Below are 18,376 nucleotides of genomic sequence, written 5' to 3' on the forward strand. Positions count from 1 at the left end.
TTTTTTTTTTAAAGATTTTATTTATTTGACAGAGAGAGACACAGTGAGAGAGGGAACACAAGCAGGGGGAGTGGGAGAGGGAGAAGCAGGCTTCCCACTGAGCAGGGAGCCCGATGTGGGGCTTGATCCCAGGACCCCGGGATAATGACCTGAGCCGAAGGCAGTCGCTTAACAACTGAGCCACCCAGGCGCCCCAGCCTTTGTGATCTTTACTGTACTATGCTATTTCAAATGAGAAACGTGAAAATTTATTGAAAACCATAAAATGTTATAAATGTATAAACATCTCTACTCAAATAAACTTGATGCATTGGTGAAGCTTCACTTACCTTCATTCTTCGACTAAATATAACCTTAATTTTGTGGGTTAATTTTTAATTCTAATTAAAATTAATTTTTACACTGCGAACTAACTTAGAAAAGAGAATGCTTACCTGGTCTTAGATTTTTCAAATACAAAGCTTGGGAAAAAGTCAAAATGTTCAGGCCTAGGTCAAAAGTTTTATTCAGGGGCAGAGGTCCATGTGAAATTGTGCACTGGCCAGTATTTACTGGAAGAACAATTCTATTTCAAGGCTATTTACTCTAAATACTACAAGTAACAGTATCACTTGGTATACTTTGGAAAACAGAAAGTACAATTTTTCCTGTGACGCTTAAAATAGATGTAACCGGCACTGCAAAATTATTCTAACGTGTAATGTCAACAATGAACTACATGGCCAGTATTTGGTATAATACTTTATTTTCTATTGTATTAATAAACTAAAGCCAAGAAAATATCAAGTTAATTTTAAAGGCAAATTTTTACTCCTTAAAGAAAAAATACAAACTGTGGTAGTTTTAGAATCAGTGTACTTTACATAATATAAACAAAACCACTAATGTATCTATATGCTTGGTTTCCTTAAACTATAATGAACCACAAAATGGGCGGAAAATGGGTTTACTTACTGGCATCAAATAAACAACTTGGGAAAACAGGTAGCATGCATTTTTTTTTTTAAACTGTCTATGCATAGGCACTGACATAACACGTTTTAATAGCCACTACCTCCTCTTCCTTGTCCAAAGTAACCACCCCCATAGCCCCCTCGGACACCCCCTCGCTGGAATGCCCCAGTTCCTCTGTAGCCTCCTCCACCAGACCCTCTATAGTCTCCTCCCGAGCCACCTCTATAGCCACCACTGACACCTCCTCTGTAGCCTCCGCCATAGCCTCCGCGATAGGAGTTGGAGCCGCCAGCATAGCCGCTGCCACCGTAGCCTCCGCCGCCGACGTAGCCGCCGGCACCTCCGTAGCCTCCGCTGCCGTAGCCCCCACCGCCGTAACTAGAACCTCCCCGTCGGTATCCACCTCCATTGTCGTATCGAGCCATCTTGGGAGGACGTGGACCATCTCCATACCTAGGAAAAGTACAAAATCACCACTTTAGCAAAGCATCCTTAATACATCTCAACTAGTCATAAAATATAAAGTCATATTTGGAAATTTAATACACAAAGGGAACGAACCCAAGTGCACAAATATAAACTGAAATGAAATAAATCTGTTACTCCATAATAGATACAGAAGAACGCATCTACTGTAATCGTATGTTTGTCTAAAGTTCTTTCTGGTTCATTCTCAAAGATCTTCCATTTTGGCAGTATGTCCTTACGACTTAAGATGGATGGTTCGCTTTCACTGAGCCTCAGCTATACAGCATTCTACGAAAGCAATGATATGTAAGGAAGAGGCTCCCGGAGTTGGCAGTGTTATTTGATCTTTATCACCACGTATTTTCCTGCATTGATTCTGAAGTATGTTTTTGAAAAATGCCTGTGGTGATTTGTTTACACATAAATGTTTCATGTGGCAAAGAAAGAAAATGAGGGGTAATGAAAAATTGCATAATCAAGGGGCACCTGGGTGGCTCAGTCCTTAAGCGTCAGCCTTCAGCTCAGGTCATGATCCCAGGGTCCTGAGATCGAGCCCCGCATCGGGCTCCCTGCTCTGCAGGGAGCCTGCTTCTCCCTCTCCCACTCCCCCTGCTTGTGTTCCTGCTCTTGCTATGTCTCTGTCAAATAAATAAAATCTTAAAAAAAAAAAAAAAAGAAAAATTGCATAATCAAGATGTCTCACTTAACAACCCTCCAAAACTCAGCACACCCCAAACTGCTTATTCTTCCTGCACAGCTTTTCTTTTCTTTTTTTATAGGAGTTTTCTTTCTTTTTATTTTTTATTGTTATGTTAATCACCATATATTACATCATTAGTTTTTGAAGTAGTGTTCCATGATTGTTTGTGTGTAACACCCAGTGCTCCATGCAGAATGTGCCCTCTTTAATACCCATCACCGGGCTAACCCATCCTCCCACCCCCCTCCCCTCTAGAACCCTCAGTTTGTTTTTCAGAGTCCATCGTCTCTCATGGTTCGTTCTCCCCCTCCGATTTACCCCCCTTCATCTTCCCCTCCTATCTTCTTTTTTTTTTTTTTCTTAACATATATTGCATTATTTGTTTCAGAGGTACAGATCTGTGATTCAACAGTCTCCTGCACAGCTTTTCTTATAGAGACCAGCACTATGAATTCAGCAGTTGTCCAAGTTAGAAATATAGCTGGGATCTGTCTTCACTCCTTCACTGCCCTGCTCCCCCCATTTCAATCCATCACCAATTCCTCCTGATGGTCCTGCAAACTTGTCTAATCTACTCCTCCCCATTTCAATTCTCCCTACTGTAATTCAAGCCACCATTATATTCATGCATCCTAAACTCTTTCCTGTATTTATCCCATCCTTTCTAGGTTCTGGACTTTTGTCCTCCACAGGGCAGATTGTATGTGAAGCCTCCTTATTCACCATCCCTCCTGCCAAAAGTAAACGCTCTTCTAAATACCTATGAGCACCACATCTACCTATGACACACACTTATTATTTCTTTCTTTTTGAAGACTGCTCAATAATTCTCATATGTATTTGACCCACTGGAGGAGCAAGGTATAGCACAGTAAGAGCACTGTTTCAGGAGCCATTACTGCTTTAGTCTGAATCCAGTCCTACCATTCACTAGCTGTATGGCCTTGGGTCTTAACTTCTCTGTGCTAGTATCCTTATTCATATTAAAGGGGACAAAGATCTACCTACATCATAGATAGAGCAAATATTAAAATGAGTTAATATCAGAAAAGCACTCAGCACAGTGCCTGGCACACAATGAATACTATGTGTATGATTAATAAATTTTAAAAAGTAAATCATAGCAAAATGGGACCCAGAATGCTTTATGAATTCTAGCAGTTCTATATATTAAAATTATTAACAGTTTATAACCGAAAGCAGTAACTGTTCCTTGAAAGGGAGATTAAAGAATATTTTTGGATAATTAGAAAATTTTTAATATGTATATTAGACAATTGTTAAACACTTAAATTTTGGGGGTGTGATCATGGTATTGCAGTTATATGCTTAAAAGATGCATGAAATATACTGATGTAAAATGTCATAACCTCTGCAACTCAGTCACAAATGATTAAGTAAAAGTAGGTATGTGTGTTTACACACATGTATGAAAGCAAGAAATCGTCACAGAATGTGGAAGATTAGTGAGTTTAAGTTATAAGACTATATGGGTGTTCACTGTACTATCCTCTGCCTTCTCTGCAGGTATCAAATATTTCCAAAGAAAGAACTGTGAGCAAAGGAAGATTGAAAAGGTGGAAAAAAGCAAACCAAATAAGACATTTTAAGAATTAAGAGAAATTTCACACTTCTTTAAGTCAGTCACATTCTTGCATTTCCCTACTAAGATAAACCTTGAGGCTTTTCATTTGAAGCAGCAGCAATTTAACCCTTCAATCAACATTTTTTCATTAGAGATGGCAAAACAGTACTGTGGAAAGTGAAGAGTCTGGGCTCTGTCACTTTCCCATCATGTGACCCACCCTGGACTTTGTATGTACTTTTAAGGTCCCTTTAAATCTCCAACATGCACTGATACACTATTAACAGAGATAAAAGTTAGTAACATCCTTTTCTCTGAGTGTGTTAATCAGAATTAAATTTCATATTCAGTGTTTGTCTAGAATTTTAACTTAAATAAACAAGGCCTCTATCAGCTACCTGAGGGAATTTTAGGCCAGTATAAGATCATCGTCCTCTGCTTGGTTCAGAGAAGTTACTGTGTACTCACCGTGTACTGCCAATCATGAGGTTGATACCAGCAGCTGATGGTCTAGAGATCTGGCGGATCATGTTTAGCATATGTTCATTAACAGGGTCCAACTGGCTGATGATATTAGGCTGTTTGGTTACTTCAACAACCAGAGCCTCCATGGCCGCCCGGAGAGCAGTGATACAGGCAGCAGCCTCATGAGAGATTTGCAGTCTGATCCTAAAACAGAGAAAAATGATAAAGTACAAGAGGGGTACACACAGCAAAAGACTACGGTCTCTCAATTTCACATATCGTAAGTGATGGAATAAATTTAACTTCTTACTAAGTACCAATACTTTCAATTCCCCAGACTTAGGCAAACACAGGTATGAAGAATGGTAACAGTCTTACACTAACTTCTTAAAACCCACTGCTGGCTACTGGCGGGTACTGTAAACCAGGAAGTCTATCAAGCAAACTACTGTTAGCAATACAGATCACTCAGCTTCCAATAAAAGAATGAAAGAAAAGACTCACATTGCTGGAGTTTTCAGGAATATGACTGAGCCTACTGATGGGTCACTAAGATCTATTCCATTTTTGTCAAGTGGTTAGTACATGCTTACCAGTAGTCTCTAACCAACATACAGAGTACATGAAAGAGGTACCCCAGTTCCAATTAAATTCCAATTCTCTAGGGTAGTATTCATGGGGGCAGATGTGGCTTCAATGCCTAATGCATTTGCTTCCAATGGTATGACTTACTACCTACGAACTATACTACCAAGATATCCACTCTCCAAGAAAAGACAATGTTATAAAACACCTCATTTATGTCATGAAATTTTGTCATGTTTCTTTCACAAATTAAGTTAGATTAGCAGCTGAATCCCATTACACCTCAATTGTAAGAATGCAGTTTGGAGTTCACATCTGAAAATCCATACCAGTCATCTACGAGCACAATCTGCCCATCAGACTGGACTTTCTTGGAGGCAAAGAGAAGCAACTGCAGGGGAGTAACTAAGGTCATGCCTTTAGCAGAGATGGCTCGGGTTCGAATCTGCAGATGAAAAAAGAGGCAAGAAGAAACAGATGACAGTCCAGCTGCCAAGCAATTGCCATATAATGATAATGAACTATGCTTCAAAAATTAAAACTCATGTTCCCACTGCACATTAATAAGTTAACGACAATGTAGATTTTCAACGTAAATTTTTCTTTTGGGGGGGGCAGAGGGAAAGGGTGAAAATCTCAAGCAGGCTCCTTGCTCAGCACAGAGCCCGACACGGGGCCAAGATCATGACCTGAACCAAAATCAAGAGTCAGACACTTAACATACTGAGCCCATGCAGGTGCCCCTCAACGTAAATTTTTCTAAACTAATCTTTTCTTACCTTTTCACCAAATACAAAGAAGGGAGATGGGTACTTCATGTCTTGGCTGCTAAAAGGACAATTAACAGAAGACTTGTGGATAAGGGCATTACGCCCTTCAGTGGTGAGAATCTTTCTTTTTTCCTTATGATAGCACACATTAGGGTACACACCAAAAGCCAGGAGAGAGATAACAACATCCAAATTATTATCTGGTCCAGTGTTAGTAAACACCTGTGTTAACAAGCAATCTGTAAAAGGAAAGGGGTACAAATATCAGGTATCTGGCTAATCCTCATATTGCATGTAAACTAGTTAAGAGAATTACGAGAACTGACTCCTCCTTCCCACCTCTTTTTTCAGATAACCTGTCTAATTTCCTGTCTTCTCAGAACTCTTACACCCACATTAAGTTCAAGGAGAAATTCTGCTGAGTCTCCACAGCAAGAAAACTAAAATACTTGCATTCTCTTATAGACTCAACCACAACCCAAGCTTGGAGTGATTACTTAATGACAAAAAGCCACCTCCCCCACCCCCAGGTTAATCATCTACTTGCCAAGTGAGCTAAACCAATAGGTGAACAAAGTATTCCATCTGCTGTTCCTAAATAGCTGTTCTTTCTAGAAAGAGTAACAATCCAAGGAAGCCCACAGGAATGAGGGCGGATATTTTCACCCAGACTATGCTTTAGGAGTACTTCATCATGGTTTGGGAAGTATGACAGTGACCACTAAGAGCATGGATATATTCTGTGCTGGAAAAACCTGAGTTCTAATCTTCTCACCTCCTAACTGAATGTATCTGGACAAGTAATTTAAACCTCTGTGTTAGCTTCCTCTTCTATAAAACAGGGTAACAATACATGCATCTCAGGATTATTGTGAGGATCCTATCACACAAAATATGCCCTTCTTCTTTCCTTGATTTTGATAAAAAACTACAAACTTAAGTCAGTTTGCAACAGAGGAAAACATTTTGTCTGTAAGTTATTTAGATCATATCCTTTTAAAATCTGCCATCTTGCCCAACTATACTCTCAACTACACAGCTATTTCTGGTTATGTGCTTCAATTCCCAATTTTAGGAATTTTAATCTAGTTGGAGAACAAAAGTTCAACAGCTCAACTAATATATCCATCACATTATCCAAGCCCTCTTACCTGCCAGCACACTAAAACCTTACTTAAAGGCACTTAAAATTTAACATGGTAAATTTCATGTCTAAACATGAACATGTGGGCAGAATGATCAATCATTTCACAAACCACTATTTGAGGTTATTCAACAAACTGCTTATTCTGTATTACAACTGCTAAAAGTTACACCTCTGTTCTTCGTAAGATAAAAGAGACTAAAAAAAAAACCTCTCAAAGTAGCACAATTCTTAAAACATCTATTAATCATCTGTGTAATATGTTATAATTTGAGCATCACAACCTTTTGCTTCCTTTTTTAAAAGACGGAATAAATGTGAAAAACTGATTATCATTATAGTTCAAAGAATGAAGAAATAGCTAGGAACACAGAAAAAGCACAGGGTCTAAAGTCTGAAGCTAAAATATACTGCACGGTCAATGTGCACATGCTGCATAAATGTCACTTCAGATAGATCTTTAGAGAGCCTTACCTTCTGGAAATCCAGAATTAATCAGAATCTCTTTGAGCTGAACTTTGGCTTCCCAGGTCATTCTTAGTGTAGCCATATTGAGTCTTTTGTGCTCACAAAAACGTATCTCTGCTTCTTCTCCACCCATTCTAAAATAGATTAAGAGTCATTTCTTAAAACCTCAATACATTAGCAACTAGAGACAGTTCTCACAACTTACAACTTTCCCTCTTTCAAACCCGTACCTAGCATCATCCCAAGCTTGGAAGACTGATAAAAGGGCCACATGATCAGAAAATCTGTTTCCAGCAAAATTTCGATGAATATAACCCAGTCTCTTTCCTTCACTAATGAAAGGCTCCGGAAAGCAGGTGGCAGCAGAGATGGTACAGACAGCATCTCCCACACTGAAACAGACAGGAAAATTCAGTCTTGTCACGCTCTTGTTCCAGCAGTTCACGAGCAGTACCTGTCACTGTGGGTCAGAGTCTTTACTGGCTACGATACCACTTTATTAGCACTGAGATTGGCTTAACAAAGAACTTTTACAGCTGCTCTCTCCAGAAGCGGAAAGGGAAAAAACAAGGAGCTCTGATAATTAATGGATGCATATTTACCATAAATTATGACCAAGTATTATATTTTCCCTCTCCTTATTCTCTTCCCCATCTTCTCAAATCTCTTAATCTTCAAAATTTCCTGATAAAATATACCTGTTTTCCTAGTGCTATTTGTCTTTCAAAGACAACTACTTATGCTCCTGAGACGAACTGCAATTCTTTTGAGAAACTTGTGCTCTTTCCCCCAACAAGCTGGGCCCAGGTGTCCATCTACTGGGACCATGCATTCTTCTCATTTCATTCTTTTCTTAGTATCTGAAGTATGCCACTTCTATACCTAAGAATTTATTTTTTCTTCTGAGCCTATCCTGTTTTTATGGGGAGGGAAATAAGATTCTGAAATTGTTCTACCATTTAAGTATCAGCAATAATACAAAGCACTTACTAGAAAATACATCCCATTATCATCATTTTGCCAAAACGAGGCTCAATGGGGAGTTTAGCCAGGATTCGTCCCAGAGGAGTCAACTCATCATTAGCATCTAATGCATCAAGTTCTGTGGGGAGATAGTTCTTTGTGAGCAGAAATAGTAAAACAGCGGAAATAGTAACGAAAACCCCTTTAACTGAGGCAAAGATGAAACATTTCTTTACAGGTTGAGTTTTCATTATTTGTCAAACCAACTACCAGCACCATGCCCATAGCCAACAATTCTCCTCACTCAAAAACACAACAAAACCAAATTCTGGAGCACCGATAAGAAGGTGGTACTAGAATTAGGCCCTGTAGATTGTAAACTGAATATAGTCCATGCAAACTCTATACATACAAAAACTAAAGTAACAGCCTAAGTACACATGCCCTAACAAGTCTAATACCATTTACTGATAATTTTTAGAGAGGAATGAAATCTGGAGAGTGAAAGTCTAAAGTTCATATAGCAGATGAGTACTAGATTCAAAATTCAAAATCAGATTCCCATGGCGAACACCTTTAGTTTTTCCCACAATACTATACCACTTCTATGACATGATTAGAAAACACAAACAGATATGTTTTAACAGATAAACATAAAAGAATATCGTGAGTAATGCATGTTCTGATTATTAAATATTGGTTAAGAAATGACATTTTTTACCAAAAGAAGACTCAGGTTACCCTTTTCTTACCTCATTTTATGAAACTGACCACACTAAATATGTAAGGCAACACTGGAAGTCTTACCACTCACCAGCCTGCTGAGTGTACCTTGATTCATCTGTTACATGCTAGCTGCCAGGACAAGACAATAATTAACATGTTGTTAGGTAGGTCTGTATTTGTAGGTACCTCTAAGAGTGTGCTCTGCTTCGATCACAGCATCCAAAGGTGGAGGTTCAATTGCCTTGGCCAGGAATTGTCCAATTCCTCCCAGACGCAGAAGTTTTATGCTCAAAGCAATTTCATGTAATGGTGTTCGGAACATCTCAGGTGTCATGTGGGTTTCTAGTCTAAGGGAAGAAAAGCATAAAATAACCATCCACTCTAATATATACACGTCTGTTTAATAAAATCTTTGCAGAGAGATAATCAGGTTTATAGAGTTGTCCCTCCCTCATCCTTTTACAATTATCAAACAATGTTTTGTATTTACAACAAAGACTCTCTGGACAAGACCCTCTTAACTGCTTGAGCAGTGGTTTACGACTTTACAATTATAGCTTGATGGTATTTTCATCTGAGGAGTGAAGGAGGATGAAAAATTATCCCAAATCCTTAATGTTATTACCCATACCTATGACTTCTTCAGGTCTCACCGGGTGACAAACATGGGTTAAAAGCGGTGGCTAGACAGAGCGGAGGGGACGGGGGGAGGGGACAGGCAAAAATGGGTGAAGGGGAGGGGGAGATACAGGTTTCCAGTTATGGAATGAATAAGTCACAAGGGTGAAAGGTACAGCACAGAGAATATAGTCAATAGTACTGTAAAAGTGCTGTATGGTGGCAGATGGTAGCTACACTGGTGGGGAGCTTAGCATAATGTATAGAGTTGTTAAATCACTATTCTGAACACCTGAAACTAATATAACATCGACTGTCAACTATACTCAAAAACAAACACCTCCCCCCATCTGCCCCCCCACCTCCCAATGGTAGTAAGACTTTCTGTGGAGATGTGGGCTAATACTAACATATCCCCATAATCACCTTCCCTTCCTGGTTCATAAAATTTAGTGCTACCAGCAAGGATTTTACAGATCATCTAACCCTTAAAAATTTTAATAAAAGTTACTATTACAAATTAATATTAACAATGATAATAGCTAACATTTACTGAGAGCTTACCATATGCCAAGCATTGTTCTCAGTATTTAACATTATTAACTCATTTAGTTCTCAAACAAATTCTGTGGGTTAGGTATTATAGTATCTTCCATTTTCAACTGGAGGAGCACAGACAGTTAAGTAACAATCTCATTTTACAAAATGGGGAAACAGAGGCCTAGAGAGTGTAAATACTTAGGTTATGTCATAGAATAGGTACAAATGGCATTAAATTCCACAAATAGGTACAAATGGTATTAAAATCTACATTTTTTTTTTTTTAGTAGGCTCTATGCCCAGCATGGAGCCCAATGTAGGGCCCGAAATCACAACTTATCCGACTGAGCTACCCAGGCACCCCCAGGTCTCTAAATTTCTAATTCAGACTTATTGGCTATACACTATTCATGATGAAGATTCATGGGAATTATTTATTGATGATTCCAACACTGCTGGCAAGACTGGTCAGCTTAAATAAGGTTTACATAAATGCAGATAGCATTATCTGTTTCTCACCCTATAAAGAAAAGAACAAAAATCCTTTATTATAGGTCTATTCATGCCATTACTAATTAGTAGGTGGTTTTCACTCTAAGATGTCTAAGTACAGTACTTGTTTCTTCAAGGGACAATCTAACCTTTAAAAAGTAGGTACCTTCCAAATGTTGCAGCCAGTATCCTGAGCTAACTTCTGATGCTCAAATAAATCCACATTTACAATTACCAGGGAGCCGTAGTTACCAACACAAAAGCAAATCAAAGTTTCCTTGGTTTTTCTTCAGGGCATTATATACATCTGGTCACCTAAATTAAGTATGTCCCACAATACTTTATTGTGATAAATACACACGTGTACAAAACCCCTAACTCTATCTTATGGTCAACTGGTTCAAGCTAATGCACACACATGGATATCCAGAAACATATAACTATGCATCTGAAATCTCTAATTCAGAGAGAGAAGGATTTTTTTTAAACAAGTCCCAACCACAAACATTCCCCAACAGGCTTATAGTATAAATGGAATTGGACAAGGTATTAACAGACTTGGGTTTCAGTCCTGGAGAAGTCAGCTAAGAGCCTTAAGCTTTAGTTTCCTTATCCAAATAATGCCCTCTATTTCTCAGGCATATGAGGAGGATCCTAGGAGATACAGTGATGTGCTAACATTAGGGGGAAAAAAAAATCTGTAAATATGGAAGTATTTTTTAAATGTATTTTTCAAGAAGTTAACCATTCCATAAATACCAGTAATCCCTAAAGTGACCTATGTGGAACTAAAATAATGTCCATATAGCCTCCGTTTAAAAGATCAGTAGTAAGCAGAAAATCAGCAAACATGCCATCACTGACAATTTCATTCTTGCCACAATCTTGTTATTTAAGCCAAGTATCTATCCTCCAATATAGGTAACTGGAGGCATTTATGTACTCTGAGTTCAGTAAGTTCACAGCAGGGGACGGGAGGTGATGTATTGTATGAAGGGGTAAAAAAACAAACCTATAGTCTTTATTTAAGAATTGGTCTTACCTCTCAAAACGAGCTCGGCTACACAGGTGAAAGCAGAATCCAGGCCGCACACGGCCAGCTCGTCCTTTCCGCTGCTCAAGGTTTGTTTTAGATGCCCAAACTGTAGCGTAGTTGGTCATGTTGTTGTGAGCAGTGAACAGCTTCACTTTCTGCCTAAATAGGAAACAGTGGCTAATTCTTAGACTCACATGTACCACCAGTACTTAACTATCATATTTCCACTAAGGGATGGGATGCTTTCCAGGTAGCTATGCCGACATGAAGCCTGTGTGCAGCACCAGGAAGAATTTGACTGCACCTTCTGAGTCGTCAACCTTCTAACAACACGTCCGTGCCACTTACCAGCTAGATGGTCTTGGCCAAGTTACTAATCCTTCTGTGTCCCATTTTCCTCATCTGAAAATGGCTATAATACTCTTACCGAACTCACAGAATTTTTATTTATAAACATTAAGTGAATTAATGAATGGAAAGCACTCAAATGGGATTTGGCACATACATGAGAATAAACAGTAATTATTCAAGCCAAGTCTGTCCCAAAGTTTAGTGTAACTTCCAGGCTATCTATGATCTAAAAGTTGATGACCTCACCAAGCAGTGCCCGCGCAGTCCTGAACCCCAAAGCAACCTCAGAACCCTTCAACGCTCCACACAGGCAGCTGGCACTAACTGACTGGAGCTGGCTCAGGGGAGCTGCGTGCTAGTCACCATTCCCTACAGTGGGCACTGGCAGATCTTTCTCAATTGCCGGGGAGGCTGAGGGACTATGTAGAGAAGACACGGGGCACAAGCTAGCCAGATATAACAAAGTTTTGACTTTTTTGTCCTGTGTATCAGTAACCATATAATTGTGTACTTTATCTATACATAATGCCTCCCTGTGTATTTCCCAGGCTCATCGCATACCAAATTAAATTTTTTAATTCTTAAGTGAATGTCGCACAAGTAGGATATTTGTCATAAGATAAATATTGGTCATCTTTATACACTAAGCAGTATGCTACTGTATGGCTGTAATCAATGCAAACACCCACCAATGAGAAATGAGCAAATATCAGCAGACGAGCAGTGGGAAGCTCAGGAGTTAGAGTGTCAAGCTTTGTCACTTTCTACCATGATAAATGATTTGTGATAAATCAACACCAAGAATTATTAATTAGCCTGTAACCCAGTATACGGTACACAATAATTAACACAGTACAAGAACACAGGACTTCAAAAAAAAAAAAAAAAGGGTGATTCTGATTCTGTTAACTGATACTAACTACTACATGGAACATTCTTAAGATTTATTCTAGGCAAACAGGTTCCTTGGAAACTTACTTGCAGGAGTCAATGACATAAACAACATCATTTATGGTAATGCTAGTCTCAGCAATATTTGTGGACAAAATAACCTGTGAAGAAATATTAAGAAAAATCATACTTCAGAAAATATTTTCCTATTATGCACTTAAAAGAAGGATTTGCTTATGTAACAAGTGGCAAGAGAATTCCAGGAGCCTTAAAAAAATCATTCACCCACTGCCCGACTAATGAAAAACTTACTAAGCTCAGGAAGAGAAGACCCCTTCTTTCCCTCCTCAATTTATACAATTTTTTTGTGGTAGCTCTATGAAGGCCTGTAATATTTGTTTAATATCTATGTAACCTCCAACCCTGTAAGTGTAAATGTTTATTATTTACCTTGGTTACTCCAGCTGGTACTGGATCAAATACTTTGCGCTGTTCCTCTCGAGGAATCTGAGAATGCAGAGGTAAAATCTGATACCTATGGCTTCCTATAACAATTAAGGAAAGGTTAAGGTCTAAAAATAATAGTCCATTTTAAAACTGCTCTACATTACGTATATTTTTATCCAAATATTGACATATTACATTTTGTTTTCACATACATGCTGGCTAGGGCACAAGCAAAAATATTCATTTTTCACTGTCAAATATGTGAGAATTCAAAGACTCATACCAAAATGTGGATTCATCTCCAAATGCTTCTGCATAGTATAAATCAAATTCCAGCCAGGCAGAAAAACCAACACAGCCCCAGGAACATTAAGGGTCTCAATGTACTTAAGTAGAGCTTCTATGAGTTCAAAAGGGGTTTCCTTTTCATTCAACTGAGCCATGCTCATCTTTGTTTCTGGACCATATTCATCACCACAGATCAGGTTGCAATTTGCCTGCAAAACATAGGGAGACATATTTTGAACTGTCTTAATTACTACAGCTCACGAGATGTCTCTTAGATTTGTTCTTAACATTCAAATGACACCTGTCCTTATTAATTCTAGCTTATTAGTCTTATCTGGCATACAGAAGAAATTTAATTTCCAAAAATGTAGAACCTACTACATATTGAGATACTGTATTTTTCTCATGACCAATATTTCCCATAGACAATGTCTATAATTCAAGCACAAACTCTTAAATTTGACTCTGAAACTTCTAATGGCTCCTTCTACCAATGTATTTCTTTATTAAGACTTTACTCCATTGGTCTCTCAAAAATATTCTCCTTACTGATAAATGAACTGCTACTATGATCCTGTCTGTGCATCAATTACCATATGATTACTTTACCTATACACAACACCTCCCTGTGTAATTCCCAGGCTCATCTCCTACCAAATATGAAGTCCTTTAATTCTTAAATGAGTATCCTGCTGGCAGCTCATTTGATCATCTATTTCCAAAATAATGTGGTATTTTCTAAAAAGTCTGCCTTAGAATCAGTGCTAAACCAAGCCTTTAGTAGTGAGAAAGTTGTTACAATTGGTCTTTTTTCTGCCTGATAAACTTTCTAATTTGCTATTCATTTATATCCTCATATCTTCTAATTAAAAATATTCCAGCTTATTTCCTATCAAATTCTGCATTGCTGTCTTACAATATTTATTCTGTTCAAAATTCCAGATAGAAGATATATTTTTGTATTATCATTGGTCCAAATCTCAAAATAAGTGTCATTTTTCTTTCCTCTTTCTTCTTAGGAAATCCCTCATAACTAACTCCCTGGTTTAATACCGATCTAATAATGTCATCACCACATAGGCTCTCTAATCTAGGAGGGTAGCTGCTGCTTTGAAAACTTTATTGTATATATGGATCACATGGAGATTTTGTTAAAATGTACGTTCTGATTTAGTAGATCTGGGATGGGGCACAAGACTTTTGCTTTTCTATCAGCTTGCCAGGTACTGTGACCCATGGAAAACAGGAGTTATTTCTAACCACATGTGGACCTTTAAACATCTTAACTCTTTCTTCCTTTTTCTTTTGACTTTTATCCAGAAATGACTTAACTTGTAGTAAGAAAAGAGCTTGTCACTGAACATGGAATCCTTTGGAGTAAAATACATCAATTAACTTAAAAACAGACTTTATAGTTTTCTATAATGTTAATTCATTACATGTTTTTACTAAAATCATCTGTTCACTACAATAACAAAATCTGTCCCTAATGAAAAATTTTCCATGAAGATTCACTTACATCATCATCCTCACCACCATCATCTTCCTTATCCTTTTTCTTCTTGTCCTTTGGTGGAGGAATAAAGTGGGTCATCTGAATACAGTCTTCCAAAAAATATTCTGCCAAGACAATCCAGTCAGGTGAGTACCGTCAACTTTCAGAATGCAGCAGTCTTCAAAACTCATTTTCTAATTCATAACTCAAAATGACCTTAATACCCCCTGATTCTTCATAATTAGCAAGAAATTCCAGTGCTAATAAATAAGCGTCTTCCAAACTCAGTGTTCCAATCTCTTGGTCCCTGAAGGAGGGTGAAGTATCTCTCCTACATGTTCCCACTAAGCCAGACAGGGTACCCTCTATCTACAATACTCAAACATTTGTGGAATGGGTACAGGGTACACGCACCATGCTGTACGCTCCCATGGTATGGCATTTAGATAAGGAAAGAATGTGAATACAGTAATATACTGTAGTCCATCCTTCCTCTATCAGGATGTACACATAAAATGGGTTCCCTTTAGTTACCACTCTAAAGAAGGACATCAGCAAAGCTGGGATATCTGCTGATCAATTATACTCTGCTGGGCCCAGAAATGTCTCATAATCTATAAACAATTCCCCTCTATATGCTAAGAGCCCCAAAGTGCTACTCTTCACATTATATAAAGGATACATACAACTGATATGACTCATCACTGATGATGTTAAACTTGTTCACCTGAGGTAGTGTTTGTCAAGTTAATCCAAGTTACTGTGAAGTTACTGTTGTTTCTCCCTTTCCATACTCTACTCTGTGGAAGCAGGTCATTAAACACAAGACACTCAAGGGACAGGGAGGTAAGCCTCTCTTTTTTGAGGTAAGAGGGAGATATCTATAATTTTTTTAGAATTATTCCATATGAGAGATGTGTCTTTATTACCCATTTATTTATTCAACCACCATATGGACTCATGGGTATTTATTTTATCCTTAGGGTTATAATCCAGTATTGTATTACTTTATTTTTGTTCAAATTACTCCAGCTCTTTCAGGTTGGCTCCTGTGTCCCTCTGTCTCCATCACTGTGGTCAGCAGACAGAGCTAGGAAATGTATGCAAGCACACTCACCCATGTATCCATACATATTTTAATTATTTCTCTATCTATTCACTTGTATCTGAACATGACTTCTTATTGATGTTTCCACATGTAATCATACACCACATGGTTCATTCAAGCCTTCCCTCCTACTTACCTATAGCCTCTCACTCCCACAGTAAACCTGGCTCCCCCATCTGTCATCCACTTATTTTTTCAATCACAGTATACATGTAAACAGTTTTACGACTGTCAACCTGTCCCCTCACAATATACAACTGCACTGCCTTTTATTGTAGAGCTACCCTTACTTCTGAATTTTAAAAAATAGTACCCTGACATAACCATTTATCATCTCATACCCACACAGCAAATTTTTTAGCTTATTTTCATGCCCTCAATTTGTGCTAGAATTCACTTTTTTAACCAAGCTATTAGATAATTATCCTAAAAAATGGTGATAAAATACTCTGAAGAAAGTAAAGGAGTGGGGCGCCTGGGTGGCTCAGTCAGTTAAACATCATACTTGTGGTTTCGGTTCAAGTCATGATCTCTGGGGAGATCAAGCCCCTTGTCCTCAGGCTTCTCAGGCTCTGCACTCAGCGGAGAGTCTGCCTCCCCCTCTGCCCGCCCCTCCCCTTGCTCTAGTTGGCCTATGTGCTCTCTCTCTAATTAATAAATCTAAAAAGAAAAAGAAAAGAAAGTAAAGGAGCTCTTACCTATCAGAAATACTCTTTTACCTCTCAGAAATAGTTGATCTTGACACACTCACCTTAGTATCATTTTAACACATGCCTGCTTTGGCTCTCAGATTCTCTTGTAAGTTGACTCTCGCTGCTTAAACTTTTTAATAGTATTTCCCATAAACATCTATAGGCCATATTGATTTACACTGGACAGTATATAATTCTGAAAGTTATCTTTGGCTATAAGGAAATTTACTGGATATGCCAAGTCCTCAAGTAATGAATGAAACTTGTTCTTGCTCCCCAGATTGTACTCACTACTGCTTGAGTAAGAGCCCAAGAATGTTATGATGCATTTGATATTCTACTTTGGCCTGTATTTTAAATGACTTTTGAACTATTACTCCAATCTCCAAGATTAAGAAAATCCAAACACCAATGCATAAAAGATGTTCACCCTCCCACCCCACCTCCAAACTATTTACCTTGAACTGGGTAAGTCCTCCCATAAACTTCAATGATGGGACAATTGAAGAAATATTCACAGAACATACTGGTGTCGATAGTAGCAGACATGAGAACAATGCGAACTTCAGGGTAAGCCTGAACCACATCACGCAACACTACCAAAAGGAAGTCGGTCTATTAAAACACAAATGAAAAAAAATTGCTGAAGAAGTTCATGCTAATTAAGAGACACCCAAGAGATTTCTTGTGTTATGCAGAAATCACTGAAATTCAGTTTCTTTGGTGGCTTGCAGAAGTGAAAGATAAAGGGTTAATGTGGGATTCAGTAGTAGTTTTAAGAATAGTTGTAGTCTAATAGGAGAAGGGAAGAGAAAAAAAATTAATGAGAGCAAAGAATTCATCTGAAAATTTCCAGTGAAATTTATATTCGTAGGCATACAAACTTTAACTAGGGAAGAGGGAAAGCCATGATGAACCAAAACTCAGTTATCCAACCACCTGCAAAGCTAATCTTAAAAATGTTGAAAAGGTCTTATTTGGTTCAAACAAAATAATGGCCAAAACAGTTATAACTTAATAAGGTAAAGTATCCATCTATCTACCAAACAACATGAAAGCTACAGCTCTGACAAAAAAACTTTTCTCTGGGTGTGTGGCCCTCTTGCCCATCACTGCCTCCCTCACCTAGAGAAAACCATCCTGAATCTTATTAATCCTTTTCATATACCTTTCCTCTCTCATCTATGCAGGTACCTATACTATATATATATCTATCTATCTTTTGGACAGTGCTGTCTAGAGGTTTACTTTTATTTTTTCTTCCTTTCCTCTCTCATGTACAAGTACCTATACAATATATAGAGAAAAAGTATATATGGAAATATATATATATTTCTACTGGACAGTGCTAATGTTTACTTCTATTTTTTACTTATGATTTTTAAAATTGCTTTGGCATTTAAGTCCTTAATCCATCTGGAATTGATTCTTGTATTTGGATAGGAGGCAATGATCCAACTGCAACTATTTCCTTATAATGACCATTTGTTTCCAGCTCAATTTAATGAAGAACCCACTCCCCTTTCCCGAAGACCAACATGCCATCACTCTTATACCAACAATGCATTCAACGCACCATCTGTTTCCACA

The 18,376-nt window shown here is 38.1% G+C and overlaps 1 protein-coding gene across 2 annotated transcripts in view; it reads right to left on the reverse strand.

Annotated features, from left to right (window-relative positions):
- Window positions 1-728: 728 nt before the first annotated feature.
- DHX9 (DExH-box helicase 9) overlaps window positions 729-18,376 on the reverse strand; it is a 52,237-nt gene continuing 34,589 nt past the window's right edge. For both annotated transcript variants that reach the window (XM_006729150.3, XM_031023567.2), the window contains 14 exons: window positions 17,245-17,401; window positions 15,011-15,111; window positions 13,487-13,700; window positions 13,207-13,301; window positions 12,844-12,917; window positions 11,521-11,673; window positions 9,015-9,175; window positions 8,130-8,241; window positions 7,370-7,531; window positions 7,146-7,273; window positions 5,537-5,766; window positions 5,087-5,202; window positions 4,176-4,376; window positions 729-1,407 (listed from right to left, as the gene is read on the reverse strand). In XM_006729150.3, coding sequence (XP_006729213.1) covers window positions 1,041-1,407; window positions 4,176-4,376; window positions 5,087-5,202; window positions 5,537-5,766; window positions 7,146-7,273; window positions 7,370-7,531; window positions 8,130-8,241; window positions 9,015-9,175; window positions 11,521-11,673; window positions 12,844-12,917; window positions 13,207-13,301; window positions 13,487-13,700; window positions 15,011-15,111; window positions 17,245-17,401 — 2,271 coding nt within the window. In that variant the 3' untranslated portion in view covers window positions 729-1,040. The remainder of the gene's footprint in view (window positions 1,408-4,175; window positions 4,377-5,086; window positions 5,203-5,536; window positions 5,767-7,145; window positions 7,274-7,369; window positions 7,532-8,129; window positions 8,242-9,014; window positions 9,176-11,520; window positions 11,674-12,843; window positions 12,918-13,206; window positions 13,302-13,486; window positions 13,701-15,010; window positions 15,112-17,244; window positions 17,402-18,376) is intronic.

This window comes from Leptonychotes weddellii, chromosome 6, assembly GCF_054177405.1.
Source record: "Leptonychotes weddellii isolate Sample4059 chromosome 6, ASM5417740v2, whole genome shotgun sequence".
NCBI classification, from domain to species: domain Eukaryota; kingdom Metazoa; phylum Chordata; class Mammalia; order Carnivora; family Phocidae; genus Leptonychotes; species Leptonychotes weddellii.